This window comes from Lynx canadensis, chromosome D2 (assembly GCF_007474595.2).
Source record: "Lynx canadensis isolate LIC74 chromosome D2, mLynCan4.pri.v2, whole genome shotgun sequence".
Lineage (NCBI taxonomy): Eukaryota > Metazoa > Chordata > Mammalia > Carnivora > Felidae > Lynx > Lynx canadensis.
Genome location: NC_044313.2, coordinates 15,515,146 through 15,535,192, shown reverse-complemented (window position 1 = coordinate 15,535,192; position 20,047 = coordinate 15,515,146). Strand labels below are relative to the sequence as shown.

The window sequence follows — 20,047 nt, the reverse complement described above, 5'->3', positions numbered from 1 at the left end:
AACCTGTTATTAAAGCCTAAAATCAAATAAATAAACAGAATTAGAAGATTACTAGTTTGTCAGTCAGCCAGTACAAGAAACTGAGCCTTCTTTCATCTAACATTTCCCCAGCTGTTTGGAAAGCATTAATAGGAATGTTGTATTTGAGAATAGTTTAGATTTACTTTGTGTGTAATGCTTCTTCAAGCCATTTTGTTGGTTATATATCCTTAAAAAGAGAGTCCTAAAATAAAATTTACTTTCCATAGACCATAAATATAAAACTAGATTTATTCTGGGTGAAACCTAGTAGAGATCTACTTCAGATCATCACATGCTAGTAAATAATTGGAATGTCAAGATAACATACCCAATTTTATATTTTTCATTATTTCCTATTGGTTTTGTAGCAACTTTATATAAGACACTTAGAAACCAGAAGACAATTAGAATAACCCAGTCAACAATACTGTGGGGTAGCTACAATCATATATGTAAGAGAAATATTTCAACGCATGAAAGCTAAAGGGGTATGGTACTATATGAAATGTTCAGTTATCTAAGGATCTTTAAGTGATGTACCATTTAGCATTGTGTGTTGCCGAAAAAAATGTAAATTTTAAAAGGAAGCATGGGGGAAGATGGCGGCATAGGAGGACGCTGGGCTCACCGCGCGTCCTGCTGATCACTTAGATTCCACCTACACCTGCCTAAATAACCCAGAAAACCGCCAGAGGATTAGCAGAACGGAGTCACCGGACCCAAGTGCAGACGAGAGGCCCACGGAAGAGGGTAGGAAGGGCGGCGAGGCGGTGCGCGCTCCACGGACTGGCGGGAGGGAGCCAGGGCGGAAGGGCAGCTCGCCAGCCAAGCAGAGCCCCCGAGTCCGGCTTGCAAAAGCGGAGGGGCCTGACGGACTGTGTTCAGACAGCAAGCGCGACTTAGCGTCTGGGAGGTCATAAGTTAACAGCTCTGCTCGGAAAGCGGGAAGGCTGGAGGACAAAGGGAGGGTGAGCTGCGGAGCCCCCGGACGACAGAGCTCAGTTTGGCGGGGAACAAAGGCGCTCGCCAGCGCCATCTCCCCCGCCCATCCCCCAGCCAAAATCCCAAAGGGAACCGGTTCCGGCCAGGGAAATTGCTCGCTCCGTGCAAACACCCAACTCTGTGCTTCTGCGGAGCCAAACCTCCGGCAGCGGATCTGACTCCCTCCGGCTGCCACAGGGCCCCTCCTGAAGTGGATCACCTAAGGAGAAGCGAGCTAAGCCTGCCCCCCTGCCGCCGTGCACCTTGCCTACCCACCCTAGCTAATACGTCAGATCCCCAGCACCACAAGCCTGGCAGTGTGCAAGTAGCCCAGACGGGCCACACCACCCCACAGGGAATCCCGCCCCTAGGAAAGGGGAAGAGAAGGCACACACCAGTCTGACTGTGGCCCCAGCGGTGGGCTGGGGGCAGACATCAGGACTGACTGCGGCCCCGCCCACCAACTCCAGTTATACACCACAGCACAGGAGAAGTGCCCTGCAGGTCCTCACCACACCAGGGACTATCCAAAATGACCAAGCGGAAGAATTCCCCTCAGAAGAATCTCCAGGAAATAACAACAGCTAATGAGCTGATCAAAAAGGATTTAAATAATATAACAGAAAGTGAATTTAGAATAATAGTCATAAAATTAATCGCTGGGCTGGAAAACAGTATACAGGACAGCAGAGAATCTCTTGCTACAGAGATCAAGGGACTAAGGAACAGTCACGAGGAGCTGAAAAACGCTTTAAAGGAAATGCAAAACAAAATGCAAACCACCACGGCTCGGATGGAAGAGGCAGAGGAGAGAATAGGTGAACTAGAAGATAAAGTTATGGAAAAACAGGAAGCTGAGAAAAAGAGAGATAAAAAAATCCAGGAGTATGAGGGGAAAATTAGAGAACTAAGTGATACACTAAAAAGAAATAATATACGCATAATTGGTATCCCAGAGGAGGAAGAGAGAGGGAAAGGTGCTGAAGGGGTACTTGAAGAAATCATAGCTGAGAACTTCCCTGAACTGGGGAAGGAAAAAGGCATTGAAATCCAAGAGGCACAGAGAACTCCTTCAGACGTAACTTGAATCGATCTTCTGCACGACATATCATAGTGAAACTGGCAAAATACAAGGATAAAGAGAAAATTCTGAAAGCAGCAAGGGGTAAACGTGCCCTCACATATAAAGGGAGACCTATAAGACTCGTGACTGATCTCTCTTTTGAAACTTGGCAGGCCAGAAAGAATTGGCACGAGATTTTCAGGGTGCTAGACAGCAAAAATATGCAGCCGAGAATCCTTTATCCAGCAAATCTGTCATTTAGAATAGAAGGAGAGATAAAGGTCTTCCCAAACAAACAAAAACTGAAGGAATTTGTCACCACTAAACCAGCCCTACAAGAGATCCTAAGGGGGACCCTGTGAGACAAAGTACCAGAGACATCACTACAAGCATAAAACATACAGACATCACAATGACTCTAAACCCATATCTTTCTATAATAACACTGAATGTAAATGGATTAAATGCGCCAACCAAAAGACATAGGGTATCAGAATGGATAAAAAAACAAGACCCATCTATTTGCTGTCTACAAGAGACTCATTTTAGACCTGAGGACACCTTTAGATTCAGAGTGAGGGGATGGAGAACTATTTATCATGCGACTGGAAGCCAAAAGAAAGCTGGAGTAGCCATACTTATATCAGACAAACTAGACTTTAAATTAAAGGCTGTAACAAGAGATGAAGAAGGACATTATATAATAGTTACAGGGTCTATCCATCAGGAAGACCTAACAATTATAAAAGTCTATGCGCCGAATACCGGAGCCCCCAAATATATAAAACAATTACTCATAAACAGAAGCAACCTTATTGATAAGAATGTGGTAATTGCAGGGGACTTTAACACCCCACTTACAGAAATGGATAGATCATCTAGACACACGGTCAATAAAGAAACAAGGGCCCTGAATGAGACATTGGATCAGATGGACTTGACAGATATATTTAGAACTCTGCATCCCAAAGCAACAGAATATACTTTCTTCTCGAGTGCACATGGAACATTCTCCAAGATAGATCACATACTGGGTCACAAAACAGCCCTTCATAAGTTTACAAGAATTGAAATTATACCATGCATACTTTCAGACCACAATGCTGTGAAGCTTGAAATCAACCACAGGAAAAAGTCTGGAAAGCCTCCAAAAGCATGGAGGTTAAAGAACACCCTACTAACGAATGAGTGGGTCAACCAGGCAATTAGAGAAGAAATCAAAAAATATATGGAAACAAACGAAAATGAAAATACAACAATCCAAATGCTTTGGGACGCAGCGAAGGCAGTCCTGAGAGGGAAATACATTGCAATCCAGGCCTATCTCAAGAAACAAGAAAAATCCCAAATACAAAATCTAACAGCACACCTAAAGGAAATAGAAGCAGAACAGCAAAGGCAGCCTAAACCCAGCAGAAGAAGAGAAATAATAAAGATCAGAGCAGAAATAAACAATATAGAATCTAAAAAAACTGTAGAGCAGATCAACGAAACCAAGAGTTGGTTTTTTGAAAAAATAAACAAAATTGACAAACCGCTAGCCAGGCTTCTCAAAAAGAAAAGGGAGATGACCCAAATAGATAAAATCATGAATGAAAATGGAATTATTACAACCAATCCCTCAGAGATACAAACAATTATCAGGGAATACTATGAAAAATTATATGCCAACAAATTGGACAACCTGGAAGAAATGGACAAATTCCTGAACACCCACACTCTTCCAAAACTCAATCAGGAGGAAATAGAAAGCTTGAACAGACCCATAACCAGCGAAGAAATTGAATCGGTTATCAAAAATCTCCCAACAAATAAGAGTCCAGGACCAGATGGCTTCCCAGGGGAGTTCTACCAGACGTTTAAAGCAGAGATAATACCTATCCTTCTCAAGCTATTCCAAGAAATAGAAAGGGAAGGAAAACTTCCAGACTCATTCTATGAAGCCAGTATTACTTTGATTCCTAAACCAGACAGAGACCCAGTAAAAAAAGAGAACTACAGGCCAATATCCCTGATGAATATGGATGCAAAAATTCTCAATAAGATACTAGCAAATCGAATTCAACAGCATATAAAAAGAATTATTCACCATGATCAAGTGGGATTCATTCCTGGGATGCAGGGCTGGTTCAACATTCGCAAATCAATCCACGTGATACATCACATTAACAAAAAAAAAGAGAAGAACCATATGATCCTGTCAATCGATGCAGAAAAGGCCTTTGACAAAATCCAGCACCCTTTCTTAATAAAAACCCTTGAGAAAGTCGGGATAGAAGGAACATACTTAAAGATCATAAAAGCCATTTATGAAAAGCCCACAGCTAACATCATCCTCAACGGGGAAAAACTGAGAGCTTTTTCCCTGAGATCAGGAACACGACAGGGATGCCCACTCTCACCGCTGTTGTTTAACATAGTGCTGGAAGTTCTAGCATCAGCAATCAGACAACAAAAGGAAATCAAAGGCATCAAAATTGGCAAAGATGAAGTCAAGCTTTCGCTTTTTGCAGACGACATGATGTTATACATGGAAAATCCGATAGACTCCACCAAAAGTCTGCTAGAACTGATACATGAATTCAGCAAAGTTGCAGGATACAAAATCAATGTACAGAAATCAGTTGCATTCTTATACACTAACAATGAAGCAACAGAAAGACAAATAAAGAAAATGATCCCATTCACAATTGCACCAAGAAGCATAAAATACCTAGGAATAAATCTAACCAAAGATGTAAAGGATCTGTATGCTGAAAACTATAGAAAGCTTATGAAGGTAATTGAAGAAGATTTAAAGAAATGGAAAGACATTCCCTGCTCATGGATTGGAAAAATAAATATTGTCAAAATGTCAATACTACCCAAAGCTATCTACACATTCAATGCAATCCCAATCAAAATTGCACCAGCATTCTTCTCAAAACTAGAACAAGCAATCCTAAAATTCATATGGAACCACAAAAGGCCCCGAATAGCCAAAGGAATTTTGAAGAAGAAGACCAAAGCAGGAGGCATCACAATCCCAGACTTTAGCCTCTACTACAAAGCTGTCATCATCAAGACAGCATGGTATTGGCACAAAAACAGACACACAGACCAATGGAATAGAATAGAAACCCCAGAACTAGACCCACAAACGTATGGCCAACTCATCTTTGACAAAGCAGGAAAGAACATCCAATGGAAAAAAGACAGCCTCTTTAACAAATGGTGCTGGGAGAACTGGACAGCAACATGCAGAAGGTTGAAACTAGACCACTTTCTCACACCATTTACAAAAATAAACTCAAAATGGATAAAGGACCTAAATGTGAGACAGGAAACCATCAGAACCTTAGAGGAGAAAGCAGGAAAAGACCTCTCTGACCTCAGCCGTAGCAATCTCTTCCTCGACACATCCCCAAAGGCAAGGGAATTAAAAGCAAAAGTGAATTACTGGGACCTTATGAAGATAAAAAGCTTCTGCACAGCAAAGGAAACAACCAACAAAACTAAAAGGCAACCAACGGAATGGGAAAAGATATTTGCAAATGACATATCGGACAAAGGGCTAGTATCTAAAATCTATAAAGAGCTCACCAAACTCCACACCCGAAAAACAAATAACCCAGTGAAGAAATGGGCAGAAAACATGAATAGACACTTCTCTAAAGAAGACATCCAGATGGCCAACAGGCACATGAAAAGCTGTTCAGCGTCGCTCCTTATCAGGGAAATACAAATCAAAACCACACTCAGATATCACCTCACGCCAGTCAGAGTGGCCAAAATGAACAAATCAGGAGACTATAGATGCTGGAGAGGATGTGGAGAAACGGGAACCCTCTTGCACTGTTGGTGGGAATGCAAATTGGTGCAGCCGCTCTGGAAAGCAGTGTGGAGGTTCCTCAGAAAATTAAAAATAGACCTACCCTATGACCCAGCAATAGCACTGCTAGGAATTTATCCAAGGGATACAGGAGTACTGATGCATAGGAGCACTTGTACCCCAATGTTCATAGCAGCACTCTCAACAATAGCCAAATTATGGAAAGAGCCTAAATGTCCATCAACTGATGAATGGATAAAGAAATTGTGGTATATATACACAATGGAATACTACGTGGCAATGAGAAAAAATGAAATATGGCCTTTTGTAGCAACGTGGATGGAACTGGAGAGTGTGATGCTAAGTGAAATAAGCCATACAGAGAAAGACAGATACCATATGGTTTCACTCTTATGTGGATCCTGAGAAACTTAACAGGAACCCATGGGGGAGGGGAAGGAAAAAAAAAAAAAAAGAGGTTAGAGTGGGAGAGAGCCAAAGCATAAGAGACTGTTAAAAACTGAGAACAAACTGAGGGTTGATGGGGGGTGGGAGGGAGGGGAGGGTGGGTGATGGGTATTGAGGAGGGCACCTTTTGGGATGAGCACTGGGTGTTGTATGGAAACCAATTTGTCAATAAATTTCATATAAAAAAAAATAAAAGGAAGCATGTTCATGCTAATGGATTATTTGTTTACAAAAATAACATTATCCAGTTGTAGTCAATGGTTCAGTGTTCTTCCTTTTTAAATTATTATTAAAGAAATAGAGGACACAGTACTTATTTTCCAATCTGAAATGCTCAGCATGCCAAAAATTCTTAATAACAAATCATATTATAATTGATGAATTCTTTAACCGATATTCTATTATCCCTACGCAGTTCACTGTATTGAGTTCCTGATGTTCACTGAGAAGCTTGTGCCTTTCTTGTTTGCAGCAATCTGAGGAACATTTTTCATTTCCAGTAATAACAGAACACTGGAAATTAAGTTATTACCACCTTAATGGAATTTGGTTTACGAGAAATTACCACTTCCCCCCTCTAGTTTTTTTTCTAGCATGTGGCTAGAAGAAACATCATTCATGATGTCTTGTACCTCTGTCACCGTCGTCTATAGGTAAATAATTCCCAGGACAAAGAATGCCTTTTCTAGCAAAATGTCAATGAAAGTAATGAAAGAAAGTCTCAGCCCAATGTAGGATACTCTGTGGATTAAAATTTTAAAACATCACATAGTAGCTATGGTATATATAATGGCAAACTATAATATGTTCATCCTTGGAAAAGATATCACAATATTCATAACATTGCTGAATATTATAGATTATTCATAATTTAAACAAAAAGTTTGAGCTTCAGCTCAACTTTTGAATCTTGGAGGGATATTCTGCAGCCCTGAAAATCAGTAAAGCCTTTGCTTGTTGCCTGGCTGAGGTAGGGATCTGGTGGCCATGTTCCCATCCAGTTTGACTCTTTAGGTGAGATTGATTAGGTAAATGCTAGTATCTTGGACCCTTGGGAAGAACATCGTCAGTGAAAGGCAGTACAAATGGGGCTCAGCTATCTCAGGGAATGGGCAGGCAGCCTTTGCACTGGACAGTCACAGGCAGATGCAGAGTTTTTCCTTGAAGGCCTTTACTAGGCACAACAAGAACAGCTAACATGGCTCTACATCACAGACAATGGCAAACGTGGTCTGTAGGCCCCTGGATCCGCTTTGAGGCAAAGTTCTCAGGAATCTTGAAGTGCTGACTTCATTTTTCTCCATGTCATGGTTACCACACACCCTTTTTCACCTATTTGTTCATTTATCTCTTCTTTGTTCATGATGTATGTTTTATTTGCTTTAAGTAACTGCTGACTCTTTGGTATTATTACAAAAAGTGTTTACATTAGCTACAGACAACTTTTTATATTCTTTATTTTAGATCATACTTATTTTTCCATTAGCTTAAAATTCTATTTGAATATAAAGTCATATAACATATTTGTTAATGTTCTTGTCATGCAGCTCAAAATTGTTCTGGATTGAGAACCTGTGGGCATTGTTTGGAACAGCCTGGATGTGGCTGGTGCAATGATCCTAGTAACACAGGAAGAGGACACTGCATTGAAGGATCTTCGCGAGGGCCAATGAAGCTTGTTGGAATGCACAGTAGTGAGATGGTTCTTGATTCCAGTCTTTGTCCTAAAGAAAAGAACTATGAGTGGTCCTTTATCCAGTGTCCAGGTAATAAAAATGTGATCAGTATAATTTCAGTTTGGAAACCAAGAATGATTTTGTCTTTCTTATAATAAATACTTAGAAAAACATAATGGGACTCAAATTTCACCGATAAAAAAATATTCTTCCCTATATCCATCGCTGTTGTGTAGATGGCATTCTACACACTATGTTTGGCACAATATATTTGGCTTCATATGAAAACTGGACTCATGCCCGTTTTCTACCTTGTAGTATATAGTCTTTTATTGTTCATAGTTTTACAGTATCTTAGAATTCAGAGGAAACTCAGAAGATCCAGGCAAACTTTGTGCTAAGTGTGAGAATGTTTTAAATAACATTTGTGATGGAATCAGCTGGCCTCATTATGAATACCATACGATTTTGAAAGTTAATAGTTTTCAGGTTTTTTTCCATAGGAAGTCTCTTATGCTAAATAAAAACAACCTTCTTGAAAGATTACTTATTCAATATATTTTTATTGAGTGCCTACTATGTTCCAAGGAGCATTTTAAGTGCTAGAGACACAATTATTAACAAATTAGACTAAAATTATTCCATTCACAGAGCCTAGTTGAAATTAATAAAATTAATTCTATACACATGTGTATATGAGGTTAAGTGCTGTTAAATAAATACAATGCTATTAACTAAAGTAAGGAAGGGGAATAAGGCTTGCAATTTAAGAAGGTGATGATAGAAGAGCTCACTGAGAAGTAACAATAAATACTTCATATAGATGAGAGAATGAGTCATAGGGATATCTGGGGAAAGTGTCTTAGAACAGGTGACATCCTAACACAAGGATAAGCGAAATAGTTTATTTGGGAAGTGAACCTAGGAAGCACAGTTGAGGGAAGAGAGAGTTTTAAAGAAGGGAGAAAAACCAATAATACTAATAATACTAATAATACTAATAATAACAATAATTACTAATCCGGATACTATACTCGGAAATTTGGACTCACACCCACTAGGGACCTACGAGGACCATGTAGAATGCTCCTCAGAGTTAACCTGCTGAGGGACTGGAAGGTGGTGCACTTATCTGTGGCTTCTCATCCTTCATTGGTTGGGTGATGCCTTTGGAGGTACTGTGCTTCGGAACTGTGCCAACAGTCTTGTTACTAGCTTGCCCTGGCTAGTGAAAAGTAGAGATATTGCAGAACTTGCTTTAGGTGAGTCACCGACAGCGTGCTGTACTGAAACCAGATGGACTGAGGGAATGTGGTGCAGAGTGCAACAATACCTGCTATATAAACTTTGAAATATATGAAAAGCAAAAAAGAACAAATATTGGTTTGTAAAACAACATGATTAAATCTTAAATGCTTTTTGCTTAGTGAAAGAAACCAGACCCAAAGGCTACAAGTTGTGTAATAATTTCATTTATAAAATGATCTGGAACAGGCAGAACTGTGGGGATGGAAAACAGATCAGTTATTTGCCAGAAGTAGTAAAGGTAAGGATTAATTTCAAGGGGGCCTCAAAGTGGAGTTTTTGTGTTATAGAACTGTTCTTTCTGACGCTGTGTAGGTTGATACATGAATCCATGCATTTGTCAAAACCCATGTTTTACACCACAAAGAGTGAACTTTCCTGAATGCAAATTAAAAAGAAAAGTCACCTAGAATGTCAGGAGACCCTAGGGTGTAAAGTAAAATTGTGACAAGTAAATTTAACTATATTACAAAAGCCATAACATCATCAAAAATAGGAAAAAAAAAAAAGGGCTGACCTAAGTAACTTTGGAAAACAGTGTTTTGACTTAATACCATAAAGCTAAAGAAAAAAAAAGCTGTACATAAAATTGTAATCTGATTAGTAAATTTGCTTATCATGTGGTATAGGTTAACAATTCTAACAATACTTTATGTGTTTACTAGGTTTGGAAAATAAATTGTATTTTAATGTAAGACAAGTTTTCCACTGTCAGAAAAAGAAATTAAAAATAAGCAAGGAGTGAAGACTGCAAAGAACCCTGTGGTATTGGATTAGGGTCTGAGCTAACAGCACGAATTCATGTTTATTTTAATATATATACAAAGAGGTACATATATACACATACACAAAGAGGTAAATATAGATATATGTGTGTATACATAGTTTAGGGTATACATGTATTTTCTAGTTCTGTTTGTCAAGACGGTCTAGAAGCCATGACATCCCAGAAGCAAAAACACATATAGTGCCTATATCTGGGTTTTTAAATACTGTTTTCCAGTAAGAGACTCTTAAAAACTGAGAACAAACTGAGGGTTGACGGGTGGTGGGAGGGTGGGGAGGGTGGGTGGTGGGTATTAAGGAGGGCACCTGTTGGGATGAGCACTGGGTGTTGTATGGAAACCAATTTGACAGTAAATTTCATATTAAAAAAATAAAAAAACCCTGAAAATAAATAAATACTGTTTTCCAATGAGAAGAACCAGGGCTCTATGGAGAAATGGTTAATTCTAGGGCCTGGATTGGGAGAATACATGATGATCCTGGAGCATTGTTTGGTGCCCCAAAGTAAGAAAGAGCTTAAAAAAAAAAAGAAGAGGGGATCATGATCATGCCAAAGAGACACAGTACCAACCTAAAAGAATTCTCAGGGGAATGAAGTTTGAACAAAAAGTAATGATTGTATTGGGTTACAACTCAACAGAATAATATCCATGAATCTAAACTGATGTAAATTGATTTAATAAGTAATAAATGGGTGAAAATGAACAAAATTCCTTACAGAAGAATTATAAATAATAAATGTAGAAGGAGTGAGAAAAATTTAAAAAAATCACTATTAGAAACCCACAGTTAATACTAGCTGTAAGATAATCCACTTATGTTGAAATTTGGGGGTAAAACGATACAGAGAAACAGGGTATTTGTGTAGCTTTAAAGCTTTGGTAGTCACTTCTTGTTTTTTTTTTTTTTTTCATAGTGTTTCACGTTTTTATTTAAATTGTAGCTAGCTAACATACAGGGTAATATTTGTTTCAGGAACAGAATTTAATGATTCATCCCCTACACACAAGAACAGTGTTCATTCTAACAAGTGCCCTCTCTAATGCCCATTCAGCCACCCACCAGCCTCCATCAAACCTCAGTTTGTTCTCTATCTTTAAGTGTCTCTTATGGTTTGCCTCCCTCTATGTTTTTATCTTATTTTATTTTTTCTTCCCTTCCCCTTCTATTTTGTTTCTTAAATTCCACATATGAGTGAAATCATGATCTTTGTCTTTCTCTGATTGACTTATTTCACTTAGCATAATACACTCTAGCTCCATCCATGTCATTGCAAATGACAAGATTTCATTCTTTTTGGTGCCTGAGTGATATTCTATTGTGAGTGTGTGTGTGTGTGTGTGTGTGTGTGTGTGTGTATTACATCTTTATCCATTCATCAGTCAGTGGACATTTGGGCTCTTTCCATAGTTAGGCTATTGTTGATAGTGCTGTTATAAATATCTGGGTACATGTGCCCCTTTGAATCAATATTTTTGTTTCCTTTGGATAAATACTTAGTAGTACAGTTGCTGGGTCACAAGGTAGTTCTATTTTTAACTTTTTGAGGAACGTCCATACTGTTTTCCAGAGAGGCTGCATCAGTTTGCATTCCCAAAAACAGCGTAAGAGGGTTCCCCTTTCTCTTCATCCTTGCCAACATCTGTTGTTTCTGGCGTTGTTAATTTTAGCCATTCTGACAGGGATGAGGTGGTATTTCATTGTGATTTTGATTTGTATTTCTCTGATGACGAGTGATTTGAGCATTTTTGCATGTGTCTATTAGCCATCTGTATGTCTTCTTTGGAAAAGTATCTATTCATGTCCTCTGCCCATTTCTTCACTGGATTATTTGTTTCTTGGGTGTTGAGTTTGTAAGTTCTTTATAGATTTTGGATACTAATCCTTTATCTGATATATCATTTGAAAGTTTCTTTTCCCCTTCCATTGGTTGCCTTTTAGTTTTGTTTATTGTTTCCTTCTCTGTAAAGAACCTTTTTTTTATCTTGAAATCCCAGTAGTTTGCCTTTGCTTTTGTTTTCCTTGTCTCTGGAAACATGAGAAGTTGCTATGGCTGTCTAGTACTGTGTTAAATAACGCTGAGAGTTGACATCCCCGTCTTGTTCCTGACCTTAGAGGAAAGCTCTCAGTTTCTCCTCATTCAGCATATTAGCTATGGGACTTTAATATATGGTCTTTATGATATTGAGGTATGTACCCTCGATCCCTACTTTGTTGAGGATTTTTATAAAAATTGGAAAGTGTACTTTGTCAAATGCTTTTCCTGCATTTATTGAAAGGATCATATGGTTCTGATCCTTTCTTTTATTATGTGGTGTATCACATTGGTTGATTTATGAATATTGAACCATCCCTGCAGCACAGGCATAAAATCCTATTTGATTGTGGTGAATGATTATTTTAATGTACTGTTGGATTTGATTTGCTAGTATGTTGTTGAGAATTTTTGCATCCATGTTTATCAGGTCTATTGGCCTGTAATTCTCCTTTTTAGTGGGGTCTTTTCTGGTTTTGGAATCAAGATAGTGCTGGCCTCGAGAATGAGTTTGGAAGTTTCCTTCCATTGCTATTATTTGGAACAGTTTGTTAAGAATAGGTATTAACTCTTCTTTAACGTTTATTTATTTTTGGGACAGAGAGAGACAGAGCATGAACGGGGGAGGGGCAGAGAGAGAGGGAGACACAGAATCGGAAACAGGCTCCAGGCTCTGAGCCATCAGCCCAGAGCCTGACGCGGGGCTCGAACTCACAGACCGCGAGATCGTGACCTGGCTGAAGTCGGACGCTTAACCGACTGCGCCACCCAGGCGCCCCATTCTTTAAATGTTTGGTAAAATTTGCTTGGGAAGACATCTGGCCCTGGACTTTTGTTTGTTGGGAGATTTTTGATTATTCAGTTTGTTTGCTGATTATTGGTCTGTTCCAGTTTTGGTAGTTTATATGTTGTTTCTAGGAATTTATCCATTTCTTCAAGATTACCCAATTTATTACCATATAATTTTTCATAAATTACCTTATGTGTTTATATTTCTGTGGTTTTGGTTTTGATCTCTCATTCGTGATTTTATCTATTTGGGTTCTTTCTCTTTTCTTTTTGATAAGTCTGGCTAGAGGTTTGCCAATTTCATTAATTCTTTCAAAGAACCAACTTGTACTTTCATTGATCTGTTTTTTTGTTTTGTTTTTATTTTGTTTCTATCTCATTTATTCTATATCTTTATTATTTTCTATATCTTTATTGTTTCCCTTCTTCTGCTGGCTTTAGGCTTCATTTGCTGTTCTCTTTATAGCTCCTTTAGGTGTAAAGTTAGGTTGTATAGTTGAGATTTTTCTTTTTGAAGTAGTCCTGTATTGCTATATGCTTCCCTCCTATGGCTGCCTTTGCTGCATCCCAAAGGTTTTGAACCATTGTGTTTTCATTTGTTTCCATTTCTTAAAAGATTTCTATAATTTCCTGGTTAACCCATTCGTTCTTTAGTATGATGTTCTTTAACCTCCATTTATTTGAGGGCTTTCCAATTTTTTTTTTTTTTTTTTTTTTTTTTTTTTTTTTTTTTTTTTTTTTTTTTTTTTTTTTGTGGTTGACTTCAAGTTTCATAGCGTTGTGGTGTAAAAATATGCATGGTATGATCTCAGTCTTTTTGTATTTTTTGAGGCCTGATTTGTGACCCAGTATGTGATCTGTTCTGGACAGGGTCCCATGTGCACTCAAAAAATGCATATTCTGCTGCTTTAGGATGAGATGTCCTGAATATATCTGTTAAGTCCATCTGGTCCAGGGTGTCATTGAAAGCCATTGTTTCCTTGTTGATTTTCTGCTTAGATAATGTCCATTGCTATTTGTGTGGTGTTAAAGCCCCCACCTATTATTGTATTATTATCAATGAATTTCTTAATGTTTTTCATTAATTTATATATTTGGGTGCTATCAAGCTGGGGGCATATATATTTACAATTATTAGGTCTTCTTGTTGGATAGATCCTTTATTATTATATAGTGCCCTTTTTCATCTCTTGTTACAGTCTTTGGCTTGAAATCTAGATAGTCATATAAATATGGCTATAATTTCTTAACTACTTCTGTGGAAATTATTATGTTAAACTGGCATCTATGAGAATTCTCTATACTGTCTAGATCATTAAAATTCTTTGCATAATATGATAAGTGTGTAGAAACTCATAAATAATTTGTTGTCCTACCAAAGTGAAATTGACTTAGAGCTAAATAACAGGAGTATAAATAGGAATTTCTATATATTTAGAAATTAAGGAATCTGTTCTAATAACCCATGGGTCCTAGATAACATAATAAAAATTAAAAAAATATTTTGGATTGAGTGATAATTAAAATGATGTAATATATTAAAATTCTGTGCCATGCAGCTGAAGCAGTGCTTACCAAGAAATTGGTAGTTTTAAATGCTTACATCACAAAAGATGAAAGGCTGAATACTGTGATGTAAGTATCCATATCAAAGGTTAGGAAAAGCATAAAATTAAAGCCAAATAAAATAGATGGAGTGAAATTAAAAAATAAAGGCTGGAATGGAATAAATAATAAAGATAAAAGTTGCCCTTTCCTTAAGGTCATCCCTCTGCAGAGTTTCTCCTTAACTTGCTGTGGGTAGCATTTGGACTTTGTCTAGTGTATGGTGAGTTTTAACTAGGTGTGCTTTGGTCTGCTTGTTAAAAGGGCCCTGATCTTATTTCCACCAGAGCTGAAGCATTGTAGCACTGTATGGTCAGTACACTTGGTGCATGTGGGAGAGTTTTGGTCTTGGCCAGGGCCCTGATGCTCTGAGTCTCAGGCACACTTGCCCTTTAGTAAAGAAGCACCTGCAGAGCATGGTGGGGCGGGCTAAGTGTAAGCGGCTCAGCCCTCCACTGAGGGTGCTGTGCAGCTCACTGACATCTGTTCTTGCTGATGGGCAGGGGAGAAGAAAGGCACCAGCCCTCTCTCTCATACCTGGATAGAGGAGTTTGCACCTGCTGCTGTCTGGGAAGCCCTCACAGAAGAGGAAAGGATCTCCCCTCCTGTGCCCCAGGCTTTTGTCAGATCCCCGCCTTCACCCTGTCTTCGTCCCACCTGTTTGCTCGCCTGGCCACACAGTGCGCCTGTGTTTTATCTCAGGCACGCCAGCTGAGTTTCAAAACTCCACACTTTAGGGATCCAGCACAGTGCCGACTCGGGCTGATCCTGGGGGAGGGTTTGTCCCAGATGGGAGTTGCACGAATGCACAGGAGCTTGGAGTTTAGAGTAAGGTGCAGCAAAGATCAAGCATCCAGTTTAGCTGCCCTCAGCAAGCATCTCTGTCCCTATGGTAAAGAAGAGAATAGTGCAGTGGGAGCCTGCTGACTCTCTTGTTTCCCCAGAGATAGTGCCACCTCTCCCAGTTGAACTCCAGTAAGAGGAACTGTGTCTCCCAATGTGGCCCAGGGAATCCTCAGATCATGCTGTCTGCTCCTGGGCCTCTCCCCTCCTTCTCCGTGGGAATACTGCTGCGCCTGCGGGGCTCCACACCAGCCATGGTGCAGTCTTCTATAACTTCAGTCTTTGAGCTCTGCTGGTTGTAAAAACTCACAATAATCATCCCCTCTCATTTTCCCAGTCAGTGCTTTTTGGGAAGTGTTCTTGTGATCCTCTGTGCACTGTGCATTCTCTCTCTCTCTCTCTCTCTTTCTCTTTCCCCTTTCTCTGTGATCTGGACTACCTCCCTTCCACAGCACCCATGACTCTTTTCTCCCCAAAATCACATGTCTATACCTCCTACCTTCCACAATGTGACCTCCTCTCTCCCTCTCCTGGCTGTCTGGTTTGTTCTCTCAGTCTTCAGATCGATTTCTTGGGTGTTCAGAGTGATTTAATGTTATCTAGCTGTGTTTGAGGGACGAAGCAAGCATAGGGTTCTACAACTGCTCTGCCATGGTAATCCCCCCAAATAGTCACTTCTTAAACAGGATACAGGACTCAAAAGATTAACCAAAGAGGGAAATGAGATAAATTGTACTATATTAAGAAATTCCATTCATAATAAAACCTTTAGAAATTGAGGAATGGAAGCCTCTGAATTGAAGTTATTTATAAGTCTAATTATCTAATAAAACCTCTTATCTCAAATTGAGATTTATTATAAATCAGTAACAAAAAGAAACAGTACAAACAAAAAATGGGCAAGATAGTTGAACATCACAAAAGAGGATATTCAAAACACCAATAAACAATGGAAAAGGTGTTTAACCTTTTTGCTCTTGAGGGGAATGCAAATAAAAACCACAAAATGATACCACTAATTATCCACCAGAATGTATAAAATAAAAAAAATATATAATTTTAATTGTTAACAATGATATAGAACAAATGGAAATCTTATATACTGCTTTTTGAAAGTCTAAATGGCATAACACTTGGAAAACACTTTGGAAATATCTGTCAAAGCTGAATAAATGCATTCCCAATGAATCAAGGATTCTGTGTGTAGGCCAGTGGCTGGTAAACTATAGTTTACCAAATTTACCAAAGTTTACCAAAGTTTACCAAATACTGCCAAATTTAGCCTGTGGCTTGTTTCTACATAGCCTGTGAACAAGAATGATTTTACCTTTATAAAAGGTTGAAAAAGAGAAGGAGACTGAGGAAGAGGAAGTAAGTAAGTAATGAAGGAATGTAGGACGGGAAGAAACGAAAGAAGGGATGAATCTCTGCCAGAGTCTATATGTGCCCACACTGTCTAAAATACTATTTGGTCCTTTACAGAAAATGTTTGCTGACCCCTGGTTTAGGCTCAGTAACCCAATATAAAGCAAATGTTCACTTGCAAGACACTCATAGGAATGTTCACACAGCATAGTTTTAATAGTTCCAACCTGGAACTCATCCAAATGTTCATCAGCAGCTGTATGAATAAAGAAATTGATATTATGCACAATGGAGCATACAACATGAGAATGATTTACGTGTAACCACATGGGACACTATGGCGGCTCTCACATATATGGTGTGGAGAGAAAGAAGCCAGACACAAAACAAGACACTCTATCTTAGTTTATGTAACATTCAAGAAGAGGCAAAGTTATTTTATGAGAGATCAGGGAAGTGGTTACTTTCGGGGACAGCAGCTAGTGACTTGAAGGAGGCACTAAGGAATTATTTTATTTCTGGAAAATTTTCTTGGATTATAGTTTTAAATATTCTCCATTTTTTTAAGTTATTTATTTATTTTGAGAGAGGAAGAGAGCACACATGAGCCTGTGAATGGGGAGGGGCAGAGAGAGAAGAAGGGAGAGAATCCCAAACAGCCTCTGTGCTCAGTTCAGATCCCAACTGTGGGCCTTATCCCAAGACTCTGAGATCATGACCTAAGCTAAAATCAAGAGTTCGCTGCCCATCTGACTGAGCCATGCAGGTGTCCAGTTCTTCATTTCTGACCCTCTTAATTTCTCTCTCAATCACCTTTTCACTTTCTTGGTTGTTTTCTGACTTGCTCTAATGCCTCTTTAAATTGTCAAGAGAGTCTGTTTTCCCTTGGGCATCTTATAATTCAGTGCCTACTTCTGAGTTTGTTTGTTTTTATTCTTTTCCTTAGTTGAGTCAACTCATATTTCATTTCTTCCTTCTTTATGCCCATGTCAATCCTTCATTGAATTTCTGATTTAAGGTAGTTTTTGCTACTCTTCAAATAAATGCTGGTTTGACTATATTTATTCTGTTTGGAGAGCTGTCATGGTTTCCTGCTTCCTGGTTATATTTTTCAGGGGAATTTTCAGTAGTTAATGTATGTTGGATCTGGTTTTCTGATTTTTGTTTTGTTTTCTGTGTTTTTAATAATAACTGCATAGATTCATTAATATTTTCTTCATTTTTCTGGCATTGGCATAGTTTATAAGATTTCTAGTTTTATGGAGCTCTCTTCTGTTAGAAAAGCAAAGTTTTGGTGGCCAAGGTAAGAATTGTATGTCCTGAATTTGTGGCTTTTTTTTGTCTTGAAAGAAGTTAACTTTTCCACTTTATTTATCCCTTAACCACCTGGTTGCCAAAAGGCACATCTTTTATTTACTAACCTTTTTCTCCCCGAAGTTATACTCAAGACTCCTACTTCAAATTATCCCTGCTTTTTAAGTACTTTTTTTTTTTTTAAGATTTTTTCTTTTAAGTAATCTCTACACACAATGTGGGGCTTTAACCTATATCCTTTAGATCAAGAGTTGCACATTCTACCAACTGAGTGAGCCTAGTGTCCCTGGGTCCTTTTTTATGTATGGTGCTCATTTACAGTGACACTATCTTGGTATTTTCATACTTAGGATAGACTTAATCTTTCCAAGGGAGATTTTATATCAACTTTAAACTTGTTTCAAGCTTTCATCTTCTCTCTTCTTTTTTATCTTGGTGAGTACTTTCTCACCACAGAATCTTGCAATTGGATGGGAGCATATGAGATTGCTTCCATGGATTTTTTTTTTCTATTGTCAGATTATGATGAAGGTGTAGTTTTTGAATTTTTTTTTCACTGCTTGTACTTTTTTTTTTTTTCTGAAGGATGTATTAGGAGACATAGACCTAGGCAGCCTTCATTGTTTTCAGTTACCAAAAGTTCTACATTGTTTCTTCATGGTGGATAAAATGGAATTTAATACACAGAATTTTCTAATGATTTTGCAATTTTATAGAAATGCATTTTTTTGGGTGCTATGTTGCCCCTGTACTATGTGACCTTGATGACTTCTTTTGTTCATTCTGGTACTCTTCATATAGATTCTTTAGGATTTTCTTTGAGTTGCTTTTTAATAAACACAGTATTCTTTTTTTCCTTTCCAAATCATGCATATTATTTTTGTTCTTTCCTTATTGCACTGTCTAGGCCCTACAGTGCAACATGGGGTTGAATTAGTGAGAGTGGACAGTTGTCTCAATTGCAGTGTACTTAGCCTTTAAGTATAATGTTAGCTATTGACATTTTATAAATGTCTTTACCAGATTGAGAAGCTTCCCTTCTATTCCTAGTTAGTTGAGGTTTTCTTTCTTTCTTTCTTTCTTTCTTTCTTTCTTTCTTTCTTTCTTTCAATCATGAACTGATGTGGGGGCGCCTGGGTGGTTCAGTCGGTTGAGCGTCCGACTTCAGTTCAGGTCATGACCTCATGGTCTGTGAGTTCGAGCCCTGCATTGGGCTCTGTGCTGACAGCTCAGAGCCTGGAGCCTGCTTCGGATTCTGTGTGTGTCTCTTTCTCTGCCCCCTTCCCTGCTCATGCTCTGTCTCTCTCTCTCTCCCTGTCTCTCTCTCTCAAAAATAAGTAAACATTAAAAAAATTAAAAAAAATAAATCATGAAGTGATGTGTAATTCTTCCAAAGGCATGAATCTATGAGATGATCATATAATTATTTTTTGTTTTAGTTGTTAATATCATTGATCATACTGATTGAGTTTCAAATGCCAAGCCAATCTTGCATTTTTGGGATAAATTCCACTTACGGTGTGTTATCTTTTACTATATTGCTGGGTTCAATTTGTTTAAATTTTTTTAAGCATTTTTTCATTAATATTGATGACAATATTTGCCTGCAGTTTTTGTAGTGTCTGGTTTGGTATCAGTCTCGAGAGCTGAGAAATACTTTTTCCTCTTCTGTTTTCTGGAAGAGTTTATGTAGAACTGACTGGCATTATTTCTTAAATATTTGGTGGACATCTGGGCCTGGAGTTTTCTTTGGGAGAGGAATTTTAACTACAAATTCTTTTTTTTTTTTTTAGTAGGTATGAGGCTTTTCAGGTTCAGTAACTTTTCTTGAGTGCGTTTAGTAGTCTGTCTTTCAAGGAATTTATTCATTTCATTTAAGATGTTATTGACAGAAAGATGTTCATAATAATTGTTATTATCCTTTTACTCTAGAGGATCTTTAATGATAGCCTCTTTAATTCTAAATATTGATAATTTGTGTTTTC

General features: G+C 38.3%; 1 protein-coding gene across 2 annotated transcripts in view; it reads left to right on the top strand.

Moving 5' to 3' along the window:
• Window positions 1-20,047, top strand: part of ATRNL1 (attractin like 1) — a 789,020-nt gene that overhangs the window by 181,835 nt on the left and 587,138 nt on the right. For both annotated transcript variants that reach the window (XM_030334763.1, XM_030334762.1), the window contains exon 18: window positions 7,892-8,110. In XM_030334763.1, coding sequence (XP_030190623.1) covers window positions 7,892-8,110 — 219 coding nt within the window. The remainder of the gene's footprint in view (window positions 1-7,891; window positions 8,111-20,047) is intronic.